General features: G+C 43.8%; 1 protein-coding gene across 5 annotated transcripts in view; it reads left to right on the top strand.

Moving 5' to 3' along the window:
- The first annotated feature begins 696 nt into the window (after positions 1-696).
- The window catches only part of NDRG3 (NDRG family member 3), an 85592-nt gene continuing 62058 nt past the window's right edge, over positions 697-24230 (top strand). For 3 of the 5 annotated variants that reach the window (XM_060284357.1, XM_030830670.2, XM_060284354.1), the window contains exons 1-2: positions 697-835; positions 22333-22434. In XM_060284357.1, the coding sequence (XP_060140340.1) occupies positions 22378-22434 (57 nt within the window). In that variant the 5' untranslated portion in view covers positions 697-835; positions 22333-22377. Of the gene's footprint in view, positions 836-21315; positions 21458-22332; positions 22435-24230 lie in introns of those variants that run through there. The other 2 variants (XM_060284358.1, XM_060284356.1) reach the window with 1 other exon arrangement.

Below are 24230 nucleotides of genomic sequence, written 5' to 3'. Positions count from 1 at the left end.
AATAGGCTCAGTGCTTTCTGGGGCAACACGTTGCTGTCAACAGAATATGTATTTTGTTCGTGTCTTCCACAAATTTAACGCCTTTTCACTCTCAAGCACTTTTTATGCACTGTGGCCCTAACTTTTGCAGTTTGAGGTACGAAAGCAAAGCTGGCACAGATTTTTTTCCTGCAGTTTCACAGAAAATTCATTCTTGCTGTAGATCTTAGCAACCTCAGCATACCGTTGTTGTTTTTTTTTTCCCTTATTGAGAACTTTCACCTGTTCACCTAAAGGAAGCCCCTCACAGCTTCTCTTTCGCTTATCCACATCACTAGCCATACTACTCTTGCACTTTGGGGCCATTATTAAGTAAAGTAAGGGTTACTTGAACACAAACACTGCCGTATGCAGACAATCCATCTGATGAGAGACCGTCACGAAATGATTAAGGGGGCAGGTAGCATATACAGCGTGGCTATGCTGGACAAAGGAATGATTCACTTCCCCGGGGGAGGGAGCAGGACAAGAGATTTCGACACACTGCTCCGGACAGCACAGCAATTAAAAACTTACGCATTATTTACTTATTTTCCATTCAGTAGTTTCAGACCAGAGTCGGCCAAGCGGAACTGAAACCACGAAAAATCAGGCAAACTACTGTACACGGAAAATGGCGCCAGCTCAGCCACCATCTTCTCCGTAGGTCCCCGGGCGGGCGGGCACAGCGCATATGCGCCGCCTGGCGTCCTCAGCGCGCCTGCGCGGGCGCAGAGCCTCCTCCCCACCCCCCCACCCGCCCGCCCCACTCCCGCCGCCGCGGCTGCTGTGCTGACGGCGGGTGCCGGAGCTTCGGGTGAGTGTGAGCGCCTCAGCCCGGCTGGCGGGGGGCGCGCCATACTGCATGCGGGGTCGTCCCTCCTCTTGCCTTCTCCTTCCCCGCCTCATCACCCCAGTGCGGCCGGGCACCGGGTCAGCGCTGCCAGCCTCGTCTAGGTGTCCGGGCGCCCTCCGCCCTCCTCTCCTGGGGACCCGGGGGCAGCCCGGCCTCCCTCGGCCGCTCCCCACCTGGGCGGCGGGGCCCAGGGCGAACCCGCCAGCGACAGCGTGCAGGCGGCAGCGGCCGAACCTCTGGGTGCCCAACAGCTCAGCCTCAGGGACCCACCGCAGGCGCGACCCCCTTTCCCGCTCCTGCTCTGCAGGCGGCGGAGCTCGGTGGGCCTCGGGGTCGGGCATTCGTCTGCCCCGTCCGCCCGGCGGGGGGCCTGGAAAATGGGCCGGGAGCTCGCCTTGCACCCGTGCGGTGCCGGTGCCGCAAAGAGTACCCTCTGGCTGGACCCGGCGACGACCATGCGAGGGAGGGGCTTCTTAGCCCCACGTTACAGATGAGGAAACTGAGGCACAGAGCGGTGAAGTGCCCTGCCCAAGGTCACGCGCCAGACGAGAGGCAGGAATGGCTCTTGAATTCAGGGTCTGGGGCTGTCAGGCTAGTGCGGTTGGAATTCGATCTTGTCCCTTTAAAAAAAAATCTGAAATGCACTTTCATCTCTGGAGTTGCTTCTTCAACGTCATAAAAGTAGGCTGCAAAAACAGCATTTTCTTGTTGTTGGAGTACAATTGAGGTATTACTGTAATAATGGTAATAGTAATGTTATTAATTAGGGGCTCACGTTCATCCAGCGCTTGCTCTGTGCCAGGGCTCCTGCCAAGCATTTTAAGGTTATCTCAGTATCTCAGCGCTTCGCCATCGGATGCGTCCTCCTTCCTTTTCATGCAGCTTTTTTTCTGCAGAGCTGGCCTCCCTGTCACAGATAAACTAGGCTTAGGAGGCAGGGACGCTCTCAAGGTGGCTTACTGGCAGAGCAGGGGTAAGTCTTGTGTGCCTGAGTCCAGATTTTGTCCCCAGAGGATATTATTAGCCTTCCTATTCTGGCTGCCAGGAGTGCAAGACTGGGATAGCTGGGCTGGTTGAATTTGGAGGTGACAGAGCGAATCTGGCGAGCATTCCCCTTATCCTGGGGCTTTCTGGCTGTATTCCAGTGCTGGGCTTGAACATCTCACTTAAGATGAAGTAAAATGAGAAGGAGAGCATTGACAAGGTAGTGTTGCATCTAAGAAGCCTTACCGATTTAAAGTCCCAAAGGAATGGCTGTAAAAATAAGCGAATGTTTCTTCCCCAAAACAACTAGCTCAAACTTTTTTTTTCTTCCTTAGCAAACCTTCCTACACACTTCAAAACTTCATTAACTTACCACCTTTTCTGTGAAGCCTTCCTTGCTTGATTTTCCCAATTAGAATTACACACACATACATATGTATATATGTGTGTGTGTAGGTAGGTAGGTAGGTAGATAGGGTAGAAGCTTGTCTTACCCTTTGGACTGTTAGCCCCTTGAGGTCAGGGGCCATCTTTGCAGCCCCAAGTGACTGGCTCATAGTAGGCCCTTGGTAAAGACTCAGTGAATTTCCGTTGCTCCTTTTCATTACTTAAAGGTGTTTTCCTGCCCTTCTGTTCCTCCTTCTTGCCCTTCAATTTCTCTTAGCTGTCCTTCTCTTTAGTTTCAACTTCTGGTCATCACTGGCCACTCAGAGGTCTCTAGTCCACCCTGTTGTGTCTGAAAATTTGCAGAAAAAGGTCCTATGTCAAGAAGCCTGTTTATGCCCAAGAGTGGAGTTGGTATATGTCACCTAAGTGTACAGGACTGTTTTTATTTGCATGTTGCACTAAGGTAGCCTAAGGCTTATAGCTTTTTAGTCTATTCCTAAATACATGTAAGATTCATTTTTACATTCTTTCGCCTTACGTGGCTGACTGCCCCAGTGTTATCAGAGTAATCACAGTTTTTACCATAAATCATTTCATAGTATTTATAACAATAAATATTTGAAACGGCCCTTTGGGAGGCAGTAGGTCTGCCAAAGTACATAGGTTCTCTACATAAATGAAACTTCTAAAATAATTTTTCCAAATAATCTTCTGCAAATAGATTGAGCTGTTATGCATAAGGCATGGTGCTGGGTATGGTGGAAGATTCTCATAGTTCTTGTTCAAAGAGCTCACTAGCAAAGCGATATGAGTCTAATGGTATACTCAAGTATAATGGAATAAGATATTCCAATGTGAGACGTTTCATAAAGTCATACGTCGCTCAAGGCTGAAAGGAAGTGTTAGGTCATTGAGTCCAGCTGTCTTGCTTTTACAGACTTCATCCTGAGAAGTGAGCTTGTCCAAGGTCGCAGAAGTGGTGCTACAACTTGAATGTAGACTTTTTATCCATCAAAAGTTTATCAGTATTTCTCTCGGTGAATTTATCCTTAAAGACCGGCAACTTTATTAAAATTTGTGCTTAGAACAGGGGTGAGGAAGAGGTGACAAAAATATGATTCATGTCTTCAAGGGAAGAGTAAAGAACTGTTCTCTATCATTGGAGACAGTGAGTACCTAATTGTGAAATTGTATGGTAGGGGAACTAGGTATGTCATAGGAGGGGGAGGAGCAAGGGGAATCAGTAAGAGCTGTGGTACTGAGAGCACTTTGGGGAGGATCGAGGACTTTCTGGGCTTTAACAGATTGGTATGATCAGAATTAATCAAAAGGACAAGAAATGCATTTTGAAATAGGGTGGTAAAACCAAAACAAGGTTACAGTGCCTGACAATATAATGTTTAAGGGACAATAAAAATAAAAAACCGGCTTGGGGCTTCCCTGGTGGCACAGTGGTTAAGAATCCGCCTGCCAATGCAGGGGACACAGGTTCGAGCCCTGGTCCGGGAAGATCCCGCATGCCGCGGAGCAACTAAGCCCATGTGCCACAGCTACTGAGCTTGCGCTCTAGAGCCTGTGAGCCACAACTACTGAGCCCACGAGCCACAGCTACTGAAGCCCATGTGCCTAGAGCCCATGCTCTGCAACGAGAGAAGCCACCGCAATGAGAAGCCCGCACACCATGATGAAGAGTAGCCCCCACTCACCACAACTAGAGAAAGCCCGCACACGAAGACCCAATGCAGCCAAAAAAAAAACCCAGCTTGACCAAGGTGGCTTGACTGTTAGAGGAGTGGTTCTCAACCATTAGTGTGCATCTGAATTACCTGGAGAGTTAATTAAAACACAGATTGTGGGGTCCCCACCTCCAGAGATTCTGATTCAATAGGTCTGGAGTGGGGCCTGAGAATTTGTATTGCTAACAAGTTCCCAGATGATGCCGATGCTTCTGATCCAGGGACAGCACTTTGAGAACTTGAGCTGGATTAGAAAGTTGAGAAGCGGGACTTCCCTGGTGGCGCAGTGGTTAAGAATCCGCCTGCCAATGCAGGGGACATGGGTTCGAGCCCTGGTCCGGGAAGATCCCACATGCCGCGGAGCAACTAAGCCTGTGTGCCACAACTACTGAGCCTGCGCTCTAGAGCCCGTGAGCCACAACTACTGAGCCCGCGTGCCACAACTACTGAGCCCGCGTGCCACAACTACTGAAGCCCGCGTGCCTAGGGCCCGTGCTCCGCAACAAGAGAAGCCACGACAATGAGAAGCCCACACACCGAAACGAAGAGTAGCCCTCGCTCGCCACAACTAGAGAAAGCCCGTGTGCAGCAACAAAGACCCAACAGAGCCAAAAATAAATATATTTATTAAAAAAAAAAGAAAAAAAAAGTTGAGAAGCTAGAGTCAGAAACTGTCAAAGAACTTGTTCCAAAAAAGTTTTAGAGTGTGTGTGTGTGTGTGTGTGTGTGTGTGTGTGTGTGTGTGTGTGTTATATACCAGCATAGGAAAGTTCTGGAAAGATACATTCCAGATTGTAATAGTAGTCATTTCTGGGAGTGGGATTTAGGAGGTTGGAGAATTCACTTTCACTCCATACCTTTCAATACTATTTTTGCATTGTGCACATATAGCTTTTGTATTTTAAAAAGGGAAGAAAAGTAAGAGTCCTTTTTGAAGATATGCACTAAAATATTTATGGATTAAAAAAAGAGCTTGCTAAAGTAATCTAGTGTCATACAACAAACATTTTTAGAGTGTCTGCTCTATGCCAGTTGCTGCTGGTTCTGGAAATACAAAGCCTTTGGTAAAGCTTGTAGTCTGGTGATCGAGATGGGTAGATTGCAGCTCTACTGAGTATCACGTGAGCTTCCTAAGCTCAAGGACAAGGGTCTAGCTCTGTGCGTGGCAGATAATAAGCACTTGGTAAATGATGAATGAATGAGCAAATCCAGGCAAGAAGTGAGGACAGTCAGAAAGAAAAGGAAAGGGCAAATGGGAGATTCTGGAAGAAAAATTGACAAGCCTGAATAGAGATGATGAAAAGAAAGGGTGTATCAAGGACTTTCAAGTCCAAAGATTGATAACATTTGGATTTACTGCAGAACTGGATGTCCAGTCATCTATTCTGAAAGACCTTTTTAAACCATCCCCCCCAGTCCCACTTTTTTTTTTTTTAAGAGACTGCTTGAAAATAGCACGCAAAAACTTAACTAGATTTAGTATGAGTATTTACCAGGGCTTTCTTTGGTAAATGAAACTTTTTTTTCTTTAATCACAGTGCTAATTCTAATGTATTTATAAATATTTATCTATCTATCTATTTAGCTGCACTGGGTCTTAGTTGTGACATGCGGGATCTTTTTAGTTGAGGCATGCGGGCTCTTAGTTGCGGCACGCATGCAGGATCTAGTTCCCTGACCAGAGATGGAATCCAGGCCCCCTGCATTGGGAGCACAGAGTTTTAACCACTGGACCACCAGGGAAGTCCCTTCTCTCCCACTTTTTTTTTGTGTGTGTGTGATATGCGGGCCTCTCCCTGTTGTGGCCTCTCCTGTTGTGGAGCACAGGCTCCGGACGTGCAGGCTCAGCGGCCATGGCTCACGGGCCCAGCTGCTCTGCGGCATGTGGGATCTTCCCGGACTGGGGCGCAAACCTGTGTCCCCTGCATCGTCAGGCAGACTCTCAACCACTGCGCCACCATGGAAACCCTCCCCCACTTTTTGTTTGGAGGTGCTACTTTTTATATTCTTCAGAGATTCAATATAGAAAATTAAACTTAATTTCCCTAATAGAGGAGTTTAGCTATATCATTTGATTGTAATCCCTTTACCACCTAAAAATGCCCACAGTCTACAGTTTGAGTTTTCAATTGACCAAATATAAATTTCTGATACAGCCACTCTTCATACTTGATTTTATTACTAATTATTTTAAGGTTTTTTTGGTTGTTATTTTGCAGTATCTTTTTAAAGGTAATGCTATTTCAGGTTTGGAGCTAGTTATGTTTGTGAGTGTGATGGCCCAAAAACTCATATATTAGGATAAGGAAAATTTAGCTCATAAAAACTTGCTTCTCTTTTCTAATGATAACTTAAGAGAAGTCATGTCAGCTTTTCATTTAATTGGTAGTTGTCATACGATAATCTTTGCAGAAATACCATTTGCTTTCAAAAGAGACACAGTTGTTTATTAAAAATGACAGTTTTATCCTTATCTTTTAAGCCTGAACTTTCAACTTGAGGATAAAAATGAATGCTTTTTGAAATTGTGAGATTTCTTAGCTCTAAAACCATTTAATTTGAAACCTAATAATTGGCAGAGAAAGGAGAAGAGAGGAATCAGGCTATTATCTCTTTATCCCTGTAGTTGAGAAAGCTCTGGGGACCAGGCTTTCTGGGACCCAGGTTTTTAACCAGGATGTTGACTAAAGTGTAACTTAGGGTGATTAGACAGTCCACAGGGTAATTGCTTTTCAAATACTTCCAGATTGGTGCAGGTCTGTCCTATTCATTGAAGTAATAATGATGATAATAATAATACCTAAACTTAGTATGGTGCTTCTCAGTTTTCAGAATTCTTTGATCATTAAGATCCTGGTAGACTCCAGTAGCCAAAGCTGAAAAAAATAAGTAGAAGAATTAATGGTCAGTTGGCATCAAGTGGAAGAGTCGTTTATAGAGGCTGCCCAAGCTCTAGCTGCAGGTGCTCAGGTGCAAATCCTTATTCTGCCCCTTGCTAGCTGTGTGACCTTTGGCATGTTACAGAACCTCTCCAAGCCTCAGTTTCTTCATCTGTAAAATGGGGAGATTACAGTACTATCTTATAAGTGTGTGGGAAAATAAAATGGAATAATGGATGAAACTGCTTGTTCTGGTATCTGGCATAGAGTCAGTGATCAATATCTTATGAGCATCAAGTTAGTATGAGTATTAAGTATTGCCTCTTAGGGCTCTTATTTGTCCTTCACCTCCACGCACGTTGTCTTAAAGAACAGATTGTGTTCAGGGATTCTATCTCATAGCTGGTGGGAACTTGGAACCCATCCCAAGAGCACGTACCAGAGCCTTGCCAGCAGTAGCTTTCCTGGTGTCAAGAGTTGGAGACAGAGGGTAGTGCTTCTGCTTCTGAAGTGACTTTAGTATGACCCCCTTGTTAGGCTTCAGCTGGTTGATGGGTGTCTGGGATTAACAAGAACTCCCCTAGATGTGTGTTGCTTTGTTCTAATAGCTATCTGTACCAGTACCCTGGGATGAATAGAATGGTTATACAAGCAGACTCAGATCCCCAGCTTGGCAGTCTCTGCAGACCTCCCGTTTACCACCTGCTGCCAGAATCCTGGAGTGACACAACAGGAAGGCGGGCCTATTGTGAGGGGTGCTACTCTTTTCCTTTTAGAAAAACACAAGGTGCGTGGACAGCCCTTATCCAGGGCTGAGGACTATAGAGAGATTTACTGTTAAAATGAGGGTCTGGGGCTTCCCTGGTGGCTCAGTGGTTGAGAGTCGCCTGCCGATGCAGGGGACACGGGTTCGTGCCCTGGTCCGGGAAGATCCCACATGCCGCGGAGCGGCTGGGCCCGTGAGCCATGGGCCACTGAGCCTGCGCGTCCGGAGCCTGTGCTCCGCAACGGGAGAGGCCACAACAGTGAAAGGCCTGCGTACCGCAAAAAAACCCCCAAAAAAACCAAAATAAAATGAGGGTCTGTGGGCATGCTTCAGCAGCTGCCTTTGATCACTCTCCCCGTCCCCCACCTCTGCTTATGGCATAGCATCTCTGAAAGTATTTTCCTGGTGAAGAGTAACCCAGACTTTCCTTTATGCAGTACAAAACATCAGTGAGCTGTATTTTAAAAAGTCATTGTTTCTCCACAGAGCTGGGGGGTTGGCTTGTTTATCTGGCTTTCTGGGGAGTCTCCTGAGACCCTTTCCTTTCCTCAGGGCCCTCAGGAGACAGCAATGAAATCAACATCCATTACCCTAGACACTTGAGAGGATGCTTAAGTTAATAGTTTTATGATACGATTAATTCAGGCTTTAACCCTGGCAAAACTTAAGAGGCAAGTCATCAGATTGTGCCTCTTAAAGACTGAAGTATGGCCTCTAGCCCAGGACTCTGTGGTATCTTTCAGAGCCTGGAATAGGAGTCCAGATGCCAGTCCCAACCCTACACCCAGCCGACTATGTGAATTTAGGCAGACCACTTAAACTTCTAGGCCTCTTTTCTCATCTGAAAGTGACAGCATGACTGTAGACCAGTGGTCCTCAGTTCTAGCTGCGTGTAAGAATCACCTGTGGAGCTTTAAAAGCAATACCTGGGCCCTGTCTTAGCCCGATTAAATTGGATCCTTAGGGTTGAGGCCTGGGTATTGATGTTCTTCAAAGCTCCCCAGGTCTTTCTAATGTGTAGCTAAGAGAACTGCTGGACAAGATGCCACGTTTTAAACAACTGTGTCATTTTGTTCCTCAGGAACCCTCAGTGATTGTCCAGTGATGTCTGAGTCATGTGCTCTGTGTTCTGACCAGCCTTGTCTTCTTTCCCAACTACGTTGTTCTTCCTGGTGTCTCTTGGATATGTTGTGTACATTTATTTCTTTCCCAGCTCAAATGTCCTCACCTGGAATGTCCTCTCCTCCCTTCCAGCTATCCAGAACATATCCATTCAAGGCCCTCCACTCTTAACTCCTTTGGGAAACTCCTGACCATCCCAGTCCTTAGTTATTTCTCCCACTTCTGCACTGGTTCCGACCTTCGTTTAACTCTGGCTAAACGTAGTGAACACTAGATGCAATGTAAGACATGATGCCCAGGTAACATTCTGTCCTCCTGGGTAGGTGGGACACATGGAAATCCACTGGTTTGACTTGTATACTGTTAAACATCTGTGTAGTATCTTGTATTGTTGGCTATTTCATTACGGTGTGTATCTTGTAACTGTTAGTTGATGGATGGCTCTCTGTGACCTGACTCCAGTGGACGTTTTTAGCTTTATCACCTATTACCAACAGCAAGCTTCTGCTCTTGCCAAACTGGAGCGTTTTCCAGCGGTGCTTTCTTATCATCTTGCTTTTTCGTTCTCCTCCCTTTCTGGCATTCCTTCTTTTATTCTCTCATCCTGACCTATAGGAATGGTGTCTATTCTTCAAGGTCCAGTTCAAATATTACCTCCTCCATGAAACTTTTTCTCAGCACCACAACCTGCATTGAGTGACCTTTGCTGTAAACCCCTGTAACCCTTAGAGCAGTGGTTCTCAGCTGGGGCTGATTTGCCCCCAGAGGACATTTGGCAATACCTGGAGATATGTTTCGTTGTCACAACTGTGGGAGGAGGGTGCTGCTAGCGTTCAGTGGGTGGAGGCCAGGGATGCTACTAAACATGCTACCCAGGACAGCCCCACAACAAAGAATTATCTGGCCTAAAGTATCAGTGGTGCTGAGGTTGAGCAAATGCCTTAGAGTTTGTCCAATTCATAGGCTCATGTTTATCCTGCCTCAGACTGTAGTGATTTGTTTATAGACTTAATCTCCCCCACTCAATTGAATTAATGGGTGAAGGCAGACTCCAGTTCCAAATCTGGGCTTTCTTGTTATTAACTTCATATTAAGGTTTAATCCTAGAGCCTGTGGCCAGATCCTAACTACACAGTGTAACTGAGGACCAGAGATAAAGCGGTTCTTAGTGTGGGATGGGCGCAGTGAGGCAATCAGCTGAATTTCTCTCCTTTTTACCTCCAGGTCTTTCCATCTGTGATAACCTGGGAGGAACTGTGGTGCAGGGCATAGAGTAATAAGCATTGGGGATCAGAAGAAAATTGGATTTTGCTTCGAGCCGTTGCATTTATTAGTTGTGTTTTTTGGTCAGTCCATTTCACCTCTTTAAGCCTCAGTTTCCTCGTCTCTGCGATAGAAATGATGCAGTGCCCCAGTGTTTTACCTCACAGTGCCATTGTGATAATCCAATGAGATGGTAGGTCTTTAACCTAAATTGTAAAGTGCTGTAATAATCATTTAGCCAGGGGTTTATAGGTAAAAAGAGAGGACGTGAGTCAGCTTGCTGTAGGAACACCACTGTCCACTTTCCCAGCCAGTCCTCTGGCCACTTCCTGCAGCTTTCCAGTCATAACTGCTTCAGCACCAGCTCCAGCTGACCCCTTCCAGCTCAGTCTCCTTAGTGTGCCTCCCTCGTTTGCTGCCTTCATTTTGGTTTGGTTATCTGCCTGCAATCTTGCCAAAACCAAAAGTGACTGATTTTGCCCTTAGAATACAAACTAGTGGCCGGGTGTCAGTACATCCTGGCAAAGCATGATGAAGGCCAAACAAATTACCTGGGTCATAGCATAGGGAAAAGCGACAAAATAAGACAGTGTAGGGCTTCCCTGGTGGCGCAGTGGTTGAGAGTCCGCCTGCCGATGCAGGGGATACTGGTTTGTGCCCCGGTCCGGGAGGATCCCACATGCCACGGAGTGGCTGGGCCCGTGAGCCATGGCCGCTGAGCCTGCGCGTCTGGAGCCTGTGCTCCGCAGTGGGAGAGGCCACAGCAGTGAGAGGCCCGCGTACCGCAAAAAAAAAGTAAGGGAGGGGGCATTATCTTTTTCTAAAAAAATTTATTTATTTATTTATTTTATCATTATTTTTTAAATCTTTGGCTGGGTTGGGTTTTCACTGCTGCGCACAGGCTTTCTCTAGTTGCGGCGAGTGGGGGCTACTCTTCTTCGCAATGTGCGGGCTTCTCATCATGGTGGCTTCTCTTGCTGCGGAACACGGGCTCTACGCACGCGGGCTTCAGTAGTTGTGGCACGCGGGCTCAGTAGTTGTGGCTCACGGGCTCTAGAGCGCAGGCTCAGCAGTTGTGGTGCATGGGCTTAGTTGCTCCGCAGCATGTGGGATCTTCCCGGACCAGGGATCAAACCCGCGTCCCCTGCATTGGCAGGAGGATTCTTAACCACTGTGCCACCAGGGAAGTCCGGGCCATTGTCTTTTGACAGGGAAAGTCAATGGCATTAAAATCTAGAAAAAATAAGATTCAGTACTCCATGCTAAAAAGCCCATGACTATGACTTATTAAACATCTAGAAAATGACATTTCTGAATTTAAGTGCAAGCAAAAATGACCAAGAGAGACACCAGTGTTCTTTGATACACAGAGTCAGCACTGAGAGGGCCTTTAAAGATCATCAAGATTACTGACTTTTAATTATTGCACCAAAACCCTGATTCTTCTAGTCATGGAAAGAGCGCATCAGATGTGGACTGTAGACCTAGGTGGGCCCCTACCTAGCTGAGTGGCACTAGGCAAAGCATTTCTCCTTTCTGGACCTCAGTTTCCCCATCTGTCAAGAGAAAAGGCTGGGCAGGATGACATCTTAGGCCCCTGATAGGACTGACATTCTGTGACCCAAAAGCTCCCTGTAAATGTCGTACTTTACATGTTCCCCAGGGTAAGCACTCCCCTATCCTCTGCTTCACAGGGCTCTTACTATAATCCTACGAGGTCACCCAGTTATCAGTCTAATGAGGTTCAACGATTAGCTGAAGGTCACTCAGCAAATCAGTGGGAGGCTGCCCTTGGCCTGATTCCAGGGACATGAGGGTCTCAGGCTTTTATCTTACTCTACACTGTTTATTTAGTCAGAAAAACTCACTGAGATTTCCAGGGCTTAAAAACATTGTTTTGCTACTTTAAAAAGACAATAAGGAACTATACATAGTATTGGCTTTCTAAACTATACACTGTATTTTTTTTGGGGGGGGGGCGGTACGCAGGCCTCTCACTGCTGTGGCCTCTCCCACTGCGGAGCACAGGCTCTGGACGCACAGGCCCAGTGGCCATGACTCACGGGCCCAGCTGCTCTGCAGCATGTGGGATCTTCCGGACCGGGGCACGAACCCGTGTCCCCTGCATTGGCAGGCGGACTCTCAACCACTGCACCACCAGGGAAGCTCCCCCCTTTTTTTTTTCGTTTTTTGGCCATGCTGCACAGCTTGTGAGATCTTAGTTCCTGAACCAGGGATTGAACCCAGGCCCCCAGCAGTGAGAGCGTGGAGTCCTAATTACTGGCCTGCCAGGGAATTCCCGCTAATGGCCCTTTCTTAGTCCTCCTCCTCTTTTCTGCTTCAGCATTTGACAGTTTCCCTCCCCTTCCATGTAACTTGGTCTTCTTCCTTGGCTTCTTTGACATTGTATTTCTGCTTTTCCTCTTGCATCTCTGAGCTTTTTTTTCCGGTTGTGCCAGGCCTTAGTTGCGGCACGCGGGCTCCTTAGTTGTGGCATGCAAACTCTTAGTTGCGGCATGCATGTGAGATCTAGTTCCCTGACCACGGATCGAACCCAGGACCCCTGCATTGGGAGCACGCAGTCTTATCCACTAGGCCACTAGGGAAGTCCCTCTGAGTTTTCTTTTTCTTTGTTTCTTTTCCGTCACTGAGCTGTCTTTCAGAAGAACCCAGGGCCTGCAGCTCCTCCTTGTCTCTGGTTTGGTGAGCGCCTACAGATTTTCCTCACTAATTCTGACTCCTACCTGTGTATCTCTTGTAAGGCCAAATTTCAGCTCTGGTTCAAAAGTGTTTTTTTCACCAATTTCTCAGTTCCCCCATTTCCGTTAACAGTGCCATCATTTTTTTATCCCTAGAAACCTTGGGAAAATCTGGCTCTTCTCTGATCTCAGGCTATTTTTTACCAACCATATACCCCAGATCTCCCTTTTTCTTTCTTTTTTTTTTTGAATTTTATTTATTTTTTATACAGCAGGTTCTTATTAGAATAAGAATCTCCCAATCTCCAAATTCATCACACCACCACCACCACCCCTACCGCTTTCCCCCCTTGGTGTCCATACGTTTGTTCTCTACATCTGTGTCTCTATTTCTGTGCTGCAAACCGGTTCATCTGTACCATTTTTCTAGGTTCCACATATATGCGTTAATATGCGATATTTGTTTTTCTCTTTCTGACTTAGTTCACTCTGTATGACAGTCTCTAGATCTATCCACGTCTCTACAAATGACCCAGTTTTGTTCCTTTTCATGACTGAGTAATATTCCATTGTATATATGTACCACATCTTCTTTATCCATTCGCCTGTCCATGGGCATTTAGGTTGCTTCCATGACCTGGCTGTTGTAAATACTGCTGCAGTGAATATTGGGGTGCATGTGTCTTTTTGAATTATGGTTTTTGCTGGATATATGCCCAGGAGTGGGATTGCTGGGTCATATGGTAGTTCTATTTTTAGTTTTTTAAGGAACCTCCATACTGTTCTCCATAGTGGCTGTATCAATTTACATTCCCACCAACAGTGCAAGAGGGTTCCTTTTCTCCACACCCTCTCCAGCATTTATTGTTTATAGATTTTTTGATAATGGCCATTCTGACTGCTGTGAGGTGCTACCTCACTGTAGTTTTGATTTGCATTTCTCTAATAATTAGTGATGTTGAGCAGCTTTTCATGTGCTTCTTGGCCATCTGTATGTCTTCTTTGGAGAAATGTCTATTTAGGTCTTCTGCCCATTTTTGGATTGGGTTGTTTGTTTTTTAAATATTGAGCTGCATGAGCTGTTTATATATTTTGGAGATTCATCCTTTGTCCGTTGATTTGTTTGCCAATATTTTCTCCCATTCTGAGGGTTGTCTTTTCGTCTTGTTTGTAGTTTCCTTTGCTTTGCAAAACCTTTTAAGTTGCGCTAGGTCCCATTTGTTTATTTTTGTTTTTATTTCCATAACTCTAGGAAGCAGATCAAAAAAGATCTTGCTGTGATTTATGTCAAAGAGTGTTCATCCTATGTTTTCCTCTAAGAGTTTTATAGTGTCCAGTCTTACATTTAGGTCTTTAATCCATTTTGAGTTTATTTTTGTGTATGGTGTTAGAGAGTGATCTAATTTCATTCTTTTACATGTAGCTGTCCAGTTTTCCCAGCACCACTTATTGAAGAGACTGTCTTTTCTTCATTGTATATCCTTGCCTCCTTTGTCGTAGATTAGTTGACCATAGGTGCATGGGTTTATCTCTGGGCTTTGTATCCTGTTCCATTGATCTATATTTCTGTTTTTGTGCCAGTAGCATATTGTCTTGATGACTGTAGCTTTGTAGTATAGTCTGAAGTCAGGGAGTCTGATTCCTCCAGCTCCGTTTTTTTCCCTCAAGACTGCGTTGGCTACTTGCAGTCTTTTGTCTCTCCATACAAATTTTAAGACTTTTTGTTCTAGTTCTGTAAAAAATGCCACTGGTAATTTGATAGGGATTACACTGAATCTGTAGATTGCTTTGGGTAGTATAGTCATTTTCACAATATTGATTCTTCCAATCCTAGAACATGATATATCTCTCCATCTGTTTGTGTCATCTTTGATTTCTTTCATCAGTGTCTTATAGTTTTTTGAGTTCAAGTCTTTTACCTCCTTAGGTGTTTATTCCTAGGTATTTTATTCTTTTTGTTGCAATGGTGAATGGGATAGTTTCCTTAATTTCTCTTTCTGATCTTTCATTGTTAGTGTATAGGAATGCAAGAGATTTCTGTGCATTAATTTTGTATCCTGCAACTTTACCAAATTCATTGATGAGCCCTAGTAGTTTTCTGGTGGCATCTTTAGGATTCTCTATGTATAATATCATGTCATCTGCAAACAGTGACAGTTTTACTTCTTCTTTTCCAATTTGTATTCCTTTTATTTCTTTTTCTTCTCCGATTGCTGTGGCTAGGACTTCCAAAACTATGTTGAATACTAGTGGTGAGAGTGGACATCCTTGTCTCATTCCTGATCTTAGAGAAATGCTTTTAGTTTCTCACCATTGAGAATGATGTTTGCTGTGGGTTTGTCGTATATGGCCTTTATTATGTTGAGGTAGTTTCCCTCTATGCCCACTTTCTGGAGAGTTTTTATCGTAAGTGGGTGTTGAATTTTGTGAAAAGCTTTTTCTGCATCTATTGAGATGATCATATGGTTTTTATTCTTCAATTTGTTAATATGATTGATCACATTGATTGATTTACGTATATTGAAGAATCCTTGCATCCCTGGGATAATTCGCACTTGACCATGGTGTATGATCCTTTTAATGTGTTGTTGGATTCTGTTTGCTACTATTTTGTTGAGGATTTCTGCATCTATATTCATCAGTGATATTGGTCTGTAATTTTCTTTTTTTTGTAGTATCTTTGTCTGGTTTTGGGATCAGGGGGATGGTGGCCTCGTAGAGTGAGTTTGGGAGTTTTCCTTCCTCTGCAAGTTTTTGGAAGAGTTTGAGAAGGGTGGGTGTTAGCTCTTCTCTAAATATTTGATAGAATTCACCTGTGAAACCATCTGGTCCTGTACTTTTGTTTGTTGGAAGATTTTTCATCATAGTTTCAATTCATTACTTGTGATTGGTCTTTTCATATTTTGTTTCTTCCTGGTTCAGTCTTGGAAGGTTATACCTTTCTAAGAATTTGTCCATTTCTTCCAGACTGTCCATTTTATTGGCATAGAGTTGCTTGTAGTAGTCTCTTAGGATGCTTTGTATTTCTGTGGTGTCTGTTGTAACTTCTCCTTTTTCATTTCTAATTTTATTGATTTGAGTCCTCTCCCTCTTCTTCTTGATGAGTCTGGCTAATGGTTTATCAATTTTGTTTATCTTCTCAAAGAACCACCTTTTAGTTTTATTGTTCTTTGCTATTGTTTTCTTTGTTTCTATTTCATTTATTTCTGCTCTGATCTTTATGATTTCTTTCCTTCTGCTAACTTTGGGTTTTGTTTGTTCTTCGTTCTCTAGTTCCTTTAGGTGTAACGTTAGATTGTTTATTTGAGATTTTTCTTGTTTCTTGAGGTAGGCTTGTACAGCTATAAACTTCCCTCTTAGAACTGCTTTTGCTGCATCCCATAGGTTTTGGATCCTCGTGTTTTCATTGTCATTTGTCTCTAGGTATTTTTTTATTTCCTCTTTGATTTCTTCAGTGATCTCTTGGTTATTTAGTAACGTATTGTTTAGCCTCCATGTGTTTGTGTTTTTTACATTTTTTTCCCTGTAATTGATTTCTAATCTCATAGTGTTGTGGTCAGAAAAGATGCTTGATATGATTTCAATTTTCTTAAGTTTATTGAGGCTTGATTTGTGATCCAAGATGTGATCTATCCTGGAGAATGTTCCCTGTGCACTTGAGAAGAAAGTGTAATCTGCTGTTTTGGGGTAGAATGTCCTATAAATATCAATTAAATCTATTTGGTCTTTTGTGTCATTTAAAGCTTGTGTTTCCTTATTAATTTTCTGTTTGAATGACCTGTCCATTGGTGTAAGTGAAGTGTTGAAGTCCCCCACTATTACTGTGTTTCTGTCTATTTCCTCTTTTATAGCTGTTAGCAGTTGCCTTATGTATTGAGGTGCTCCTATGTTGAGTGCATATATATTTATAATTGTTATATCTTCTTGGATTGATCCCTTGATCATTATGTAGTGTCCTTCCTTGTCTCTTGTAACATTCTTTATTTTAAAGTCTATTTTATCTCATATGAGTATTGCTACTCCAGCTTTCTTTTGATTTCCATTTGCATGGAATATGTTTTTCCATCCCCTCACTTTCAGTCTGCATGTGTCCCTAGGTCTGAAGTGGGTCTCTTGTAGACAGCATATATATGGGTCTTGTGTTTGTATCCATTCAGCTAGCCTGTGTCTTTTGGTTGGAGCATTTAATCCATGCACATTTAAGGTAATTATCGATATGTATGTTCCTATGACCATTTTCTTAATTGTTCTAGGTTTGTTTTTGTAGGTCCTTTTCTTCTCTTGTGTTTCCCACTTAGGGAAGTTCCTTTAGCATTTGTTGTGGAGCTGGCTTGGTGGTGCTGAATTCTCTTAGCTTTTCCTCGTCTGTAAAGCTTTGGATTTCTCCATCGAATCTGAACGAGATCTTTGCCGGGTAGAGTAATCTTGGTTGTAGGTTCTTCCCTTTCATCACTTGAAGTATATCATGGCACTCTCTTCTGGCTTGTAGAGTTTCTGCTGAGAAACCAGCTGTTAACCTTATGGGAGTTCCCTTGTATGTTATTTGTTGTTTTTCCCTTCCTGCTTTCAATAATTTTTCTTTGTCTTTAATTTTTGCCTGTTTGATTACTATGTGTCTCAACATGTTTCTCCTTGGATTTATCCTGTATGGGACTCTCTGTGCTTCCTGGACTTGGGTGGCTGTTTCCTTTCCCGTGTTAGGGACGTTTTCGACTATAATCTCTTCAAATATTTTCTTGGGTCCTTTCTCTTTCTTCTCCTCTGGCGCCCCTGTAATGCAAATGTTGTTGCATTTAATGTTGTCCCAGAGGCCTCTTAGGCTGTCTTCATTTCTTTTCATTCTTTTTTCTTTATTCTGTTCCACTGCAGTGAATTCCACCATTCTGTCTTCCAGGTCACTTATCCGTTCTTCTGCCTCAGTTATGCTGCTATTGATTCCTTCTAGTGTAGTTTTCATTTCAGTTATTGTATTGTTCATCTCTGTTTGTTTGTTCTTTAACTCTTCTAGGTCTTTGTTCTTTAATTCTTCTAGGTCTTTGTTAAACATTTCTTGCATCTTCTCGATCTTTGCCTCCATTGTTTTTCCGAGATCCTGGATCATCTTCACTATCATTATTCTGAATTCTTTTTCTGGAAGATTGCCTATCTCCACTTCATTTAGTTGTTTTTCTGGGGTTTTATCTTATTCCTTCATCTGGTACAAAGTCCTCTGCCTTTTCATCTTGTCTGTCTTTCTGGGAATGTGGTTTTCCTTCCACTGGGTGCAGAATTTTAGTTCTTCTTGCTTCTGCTCTCTGCCCTCTGGTGAATGAGGCTATCTCCCTTTTTATCTCTGTGATTCCAATAGCATGGTCAGACTCTTGTCATCTTTCAGCTGGATTTCTGCAGCAATCTTCTCTCTTTCTCCAATGTATTCCCCCTCTAGTTGGTCTGGCCTGTTGAATATTTTAAAAATCCCATCTAATTTATTGAAATCATTTTTGGTTGAAGGCAGGATGAAATTAGATTAACAGAGTCTATCTCTACCCCGCCCTCATCGTCTCTATTAAGGATTGTTGCTAATAATCAAGCCCTTCATTTCTTCACCTTCACCTCAGATCATCCCCACTTCTCCTCAGCTGATGAGGTCATATATTGGACTGTCATTGCTCAAAACTGATTATACCTGAGATCTAAACAAGATCCCCAGGTGATTGATTGTACATTAAAGTTTGAGGCTCATAATACTGAAAACAAGCAAGAAATAGCCCTCTTTTCAGAAACTGGGTACCAAGTAATAGCTGGGATTTTGCTTCACTTTTCCCTACTCATTTCTTGTTCTCCTTGTCCTCAGCTAACTACTGAGATAATGAGAGTTCTTGTCCCGGTGTGATGACTCAAACCTTCAGTCTGAGGCATCTGAGTCATTGGTGGTATAGGATTGCTCTGAGTTTCTGTCACCTTTATTTCAAGGAGGTGCCTCTGTGGGGAGAGTGGAGGAAACCTGCCCAGGGTCCTACAACCAGTAGATGGGGGTCTGGCATAGACATTATGGTATAGTGGGAAAAGCAAAGGTTTTTAAATCCTTGCCTTGTTACTTCCTTAGATGTGGATATTGGAAAAGTCACTTAACTTCTCTAAGCCTAAGTTTTTTGCTTATAAAGTAAGAAATGATGATATCTACTTGGGAGGAGTGTTAAACATAACCTCTGGGAGGAGGAGAATTAAACATAAAGTCTTGAGGTTATAATTTCTGGCACAGAGTATACTTTTCCTCTTTCCCTTTCTAGCCTTTTGATACGGGGTTTGCTTCCTCAGTTTGAGGATGGCTGTTTTTTACTTGTCACTCTCCCCTCTATCTCATAAAACTGGAAAAGAGTTCTTATCTACTACAGTTTATAAAATCCCTACTAGCCTCTTAAAAATATTAACAGCTCTTAGTTCCAGGATGGGAACTGGCAGCCATATCATTTGTGCAGATGAGGGCACTGCAGGCCTTAGATCCCCAGGAGGGAGCCAGTCTGTGGAGCTGAGGGATCTGGAGATGGAGTTTTCCACCATGTGATCTTAGTTTTCTTATAGGTGTTATAAAACTGCTCATTGGCAAGGGTTCAAGGGCAGTGAGAACTGAGCAAAAATTGAGTCTCCTCTGAGTCTCTGGAAGAACATGTTGGGTCCCCTGTGATGTGGAAGGTGAACACCTACTGTCTTGTTGCCAGTTCCTAAGTCACAGTGTCCTGCCTTGACTGCATTGTGCCTGGATGACAGGGACAACCTTCTCACTTGATTTGTGCCCTTGTTTAAGTGTCTGTCCTGGCACACACTGCATGTTTCTTCATCTTTAAATAATGCATGGGAACACGAGGTGAATGCGTCACTTTGGCGGCGCCGCAGGCTTCCCTCTGTCCCTGAGGCTCCTTGACAGGCCTCCCCCCGTGGAGTCACATTTGAAAAATTAACATCTTGCAGTGCCCTGCTTTCACATGAGTGAATTAAAGTAAGGAATAAAGAGGTGGGTTGGAAAAACAGTTTCAGGAAATCACCATTTTACATGAGGGGAAAATGGAAATAGACTAAAATGTTAACGGTGGTTTTTAGAAGGAAGCTGTGAGTAAAACATCTTTTCATTATTCCATGGTTTCCGCATTTTCTAAAGTGAGCACACGTTACTTTTAAATAGGAAGAAGTTTGAAATTGCCATTTTAAATTACTGATAAGTAGTGAAATCCAAATGAAAAGTAGCCACAATTTATAGTGTGATTAATAAACAGAGTGAGTAGATCCCAGTTAGGCCAATATTTTGGGAGTTAACTGGGTTGAAGTGGGGACTATAAAAGAGAAATTTTAGATGCTGGCGGAAATTTGTGATAAAATGTTCAAGCCATCTCATCCCGTTTTGAAGTGTGACTGATATGAAAATAAAATAAACATTCAGTTTCTGGGCATTCAGTAGCTCAATCAAGTTTATAGAATACCTGGGATCTGAGAAAAGAACCACGTCCTATAGGGAGGTTTAATATCGGGCTTGTGCTGTCTAACTGGCACAAATGTTTGGGGTCCTCATGTTGGCAGGTGGGGTCCATAGTTTGAGCAGTGGTCCCTGTTGGCACCCTCTGGGTTCTTCAGAGTAATGGTAGAAGAGGTTTTGTTAGTCAGCCTTAATGTAGTCATAGTTGAGCAGGGTGTATTTTGGTGTATTGGTCATTAATAGTTAAGAGTTTGCCTGGAACACATACCCTCTCCATAGCCAACCAAGTCAAAGCCATACATCCTACCTCTGGAGGGAAAAACAGAAAAGTGGATTAATATAATAAAGTAGTATCTTGTGAAGGATTCCCACCAATCAGAAGTAATTGCTCCTCCTTTGAACTCCTCTGGCTCTTCTTCTTACTTCTCATTTTGTAGTTAGCTTTATAGATAGCTGTCGTCTCTACTCTTTAGTAAGCTCCTGGAAGGCAGGGACCTTCTTTATATCGTCCATAATGCTTTGCACAGTGAGTACTCAATAAATGGTTGTTGAATGTCTGAATTCCCAACTCATGAATTTAGCATTTTTCCTGCAGGGCCAAGGCAGAGGAGATGAAGCCTAGAGCTTTGGAGTCTGGGTGGGAATCACTTGCATGCAGTATCCAGTATCTGCAGCCTCTGCCCATGGCTTCCTGTACAGTAGGACGGAGGCTCTGCCTCTCTATTCCAACTTCCCCTAACTTCTCCCTCTTTGTGTTAGTTGTCTATTGCTATGTAATAAATCACTCCAAAACAAAGTTATATATTATGTCTCATGGTCCTGGGTCAGGAATTGGGGAGCAGGCTGGGCAGGGCAGCTCAGGATCTCTTCTGAGGTTGCAGTCAGATGTCTCCAGGGCTGCAGTCATCTGCAGTCTTGACTGGGGCTGGAGGATCCATTTGCGAGGTGGCTCACTCACATGGCTGGTAGGTTGGTTCTGACAAGTTGGTTCTCTTCCCCAGAGGGCTATTTGAATGTCCTCACTATATGGTGACTGGCTTCCCCCAGAGCTGATGAATCAGGACTACAGTGTCTTAAAACAGAAATTATAATGCCTTTTATATTGTCGCTTCAGAAGTCACATACTGTTGCTTCTGCCATATTCTATTACTTACACAGGCCATCCCTGATGTTTTTGGATGGGAGATTACACATGAGTGCAGATATCAGGAGTCAAGGACCCTTGGGCTCATTGGAGGCCATGGTGGAGGCTGGCTACCATACTCTCCATCTACTGCTTTGGTTCCCCAGGTGAAGGCTGGTGAGCTTAGCCTTGGTTTATCTGTTTATCCTAGGCTACAGCATTAACCTTCAATTTTTGTTCTCCCTTAATCCACCCTCCAAACTGTTGCTTTCTGAAGTGTAACTGTGAGCAGTGTTGTTCTCTTACTTATGCAAAGTAACTAAAATGGATTTTCCACGAGGGCAAAGACTATTGTATTAAGTATCTGTTGCTGCATAAAAATATTACTGCAACCTTAGTGGTTTAAAACAACACACATTTATCATCTCAGTTTCAGGGGGTTGGGATTCCAGCTGGGTTGACTGGGGCCTCTGCAAGGCTGCAGTCAAGGTTCCGGTCAGGGCTGGCTTCTCATCTGAGGCTCGACTGGGGAAGGATCCACTTCCAGGCCCATATGGTTGTTGGCAGCCGTCCGTTCCTTGCAAGTGGTTGGACTGAGCATCCCAGTTTCTTGCTCTTTTGGCTAGAGGCTGTTTCTTACCACATGGCCCTCTCACAACACGCCAACTTGCTTCTTCAAAACCAGCAGGGGAAAGTGTGTCTCTCCACAAGACAGATGTTAAATATTTTTGCAATGTAATCATACACAGATACTCATGTACATTCCATCACTTTTGCCATATTCTAATGGCTAAAAGCAAGCCATGGGTCCCACCCACACTCAATTGGTGGGGTGGGAAATTATGCATGGGTGTGAATGCTAGGAGGTACAGAGATCACGGAGGCCACTTTAGAGTCTGTTTGCCCTAAGCATCTAGTCTCATGTGTCTTCAGCACCCTGAGCCACGCATGACACATACTAAGCTCTAATATTTGAATGAATGGATGTAGTGTGACTGTTATGTTTCCAGCTCCTAGTTTAAGCTTTTTGCTTCACTTCTCTTCTGTTTCAGAGTTACTGATTTATTCTTGAGAATCCTCTACTCTAATCTGTCCTCATGGATGAACTTCAGGATGTTCAACTCACAGAGATCAAACCACTTCTAAATGATAAGGTAAAGACTGCTGTTGTCACTAAAATATATGTAAGTCTTTTCTTCTGTGATTAGTTCATTTTCTATATTATCTAAATAGTAACTAACTCAAAACATATTTAACTTGACTTTCTATGGAGAGAATACTTTAAAAAATATATTGCTTAACCTTCTTCTTGATGTCTTGCCTCCCTTTCTTCCTACTTTTGTTTCCACTGGCCAAATTCAATCAAGTTATCCTTGGAATTTTCTTGTTTTACAGATAGAGATGTTAAGCAGAGAGTGTGAGAGTGGGTTTGACTTGGAATCCAAGTGTCTTGACTTTCAATTTCTATAAGGAAAACTTAACATCCATGGCTGGTGATGTACACAGGCTGCAGTGCTCTCTTTAAAATTTGTCAAGTCTGTGATGTGACCTTTCTGTCTACGTTGAGGTTTTCATCAGGGATGCCTGGATGTTGGTAATACACCTCATTTTTATGTTCATGTCAGAGAACTACACAATAAGCATCATAGTTAATAGCCACCAGGATTCAGCAAGTAAAGAGTGCTGTGATGGTGGGAGTTACCAAAAAGCTAAGAAAGGCTTATCCGCTCTCCTCTCCCTCTCCATTCAGTAAATGCACCTGAAATTCTGTCTTTTCAGCCCTATTCTTTTGGTTTATTGTCATGGTCCCCTATTAAAATACTGTTCCAGCTTGGTGTGGATGAGTGCATGGCATCCTTTCCTGAGGGAAGTATTGTTGGAGAGTAAGGGTAAAGATGGGTGAGGTCAGGATGGGGGCAGGGGCTATACCAGAAGATACTATTGCCTGTTATCTCTTTTGCCCAAAGCAAGGCCCTTCACCTACAACTTCTGGGGCCGTTGACTTACTGTGTGTTCGTTAATTTGCTGTTGAAACCTGTCAACCCTGTTTTCGTCCCTGTGACCTCATCTCCATCCCCACTCCCACTCCTTCCTTTATCTTTCACCAGATTTCTTGCTCTCTCCCTTGGCAAGCTGCACACTTTTTTAAAACCCCCATTTGGTTTCTTCTGCTGCTTCCCTTCATGTTTTCAGAAAACTCTCTCCTTTAAGCAGTGTCTTTTGGTGCATGTGAAGAGCTGTCCCCAAAATGATTTGCTACAAAGAGGAGGAAGGAAATAAAATCTGCATCTGTAAAGCTTATGTATAGCCACAGAAATGAATCGTTACAGGGCAAGTGGGGGTAGGCAGTTTAGCTTCAGGAAGGTAGTAACCTATCCTAAACCTGGCTGATAGTCAGAATCAGCTGGGGAATTGCTTAAAAATACAGATTCCTGGGCCCCACTCTAGAACAACTAAATTGGAATCTGAGGGGAGGGGGACAGGACACACACACTTCTCTATAATCAGTGGTCCTCAACCCTGGCAGCTTATTGGAATTACTTGGGGAGATTTAAAAATGACCGATGCCTAAGTCCTACCTCCAGAGGTTCTAATTGAACTGGTCTGGGGTGAACTTTTTTAACAGCTTCCAAAATTGAGAACCACGCCTAAAGTGATTGTGATTAGACAATGTTGGAAACCCATGACCTGATGGATCTCAGACATTTGAGGACTAGGACACAGATAAGAGGAGGATTCTGCGTTGACCCCGGAAGTCCACAGGATGCCTGAGACACCTACATGAAGAGTTGCAGGCGGGACTTCCCTGGCGGTCCAGTGGTTAAGACTCTGCACTTCCACTGCAGGGGGTGCGGGTTCGATCCCTGGTCGGGGAACTAAGATCCTGCATGCTGTGCAGCGTGGCCAAAAAAAAAAAGAGTTGCAGGAGTTAATTGACTGGATACCTCGT

This window comes from Globicephala melas, chromosome 15 (genome assembly GCF_963455315.2).
Source record: "Globicephala melas chromosome 15, mGloMel1.2, whole genome shotgun sequence".
Classification (NCBI taxonomy): Eukaryota; Metazoa; Chordata; class Mammalia; order Artiodactyla; family Delphinidae; genus Globicephala; species Globicephala melas.
The sequence above is the reverse complement of the archived record's forward strand: the minus strand, read 5'-3'. Positions and strand labels throughout refer to the sequence as shown.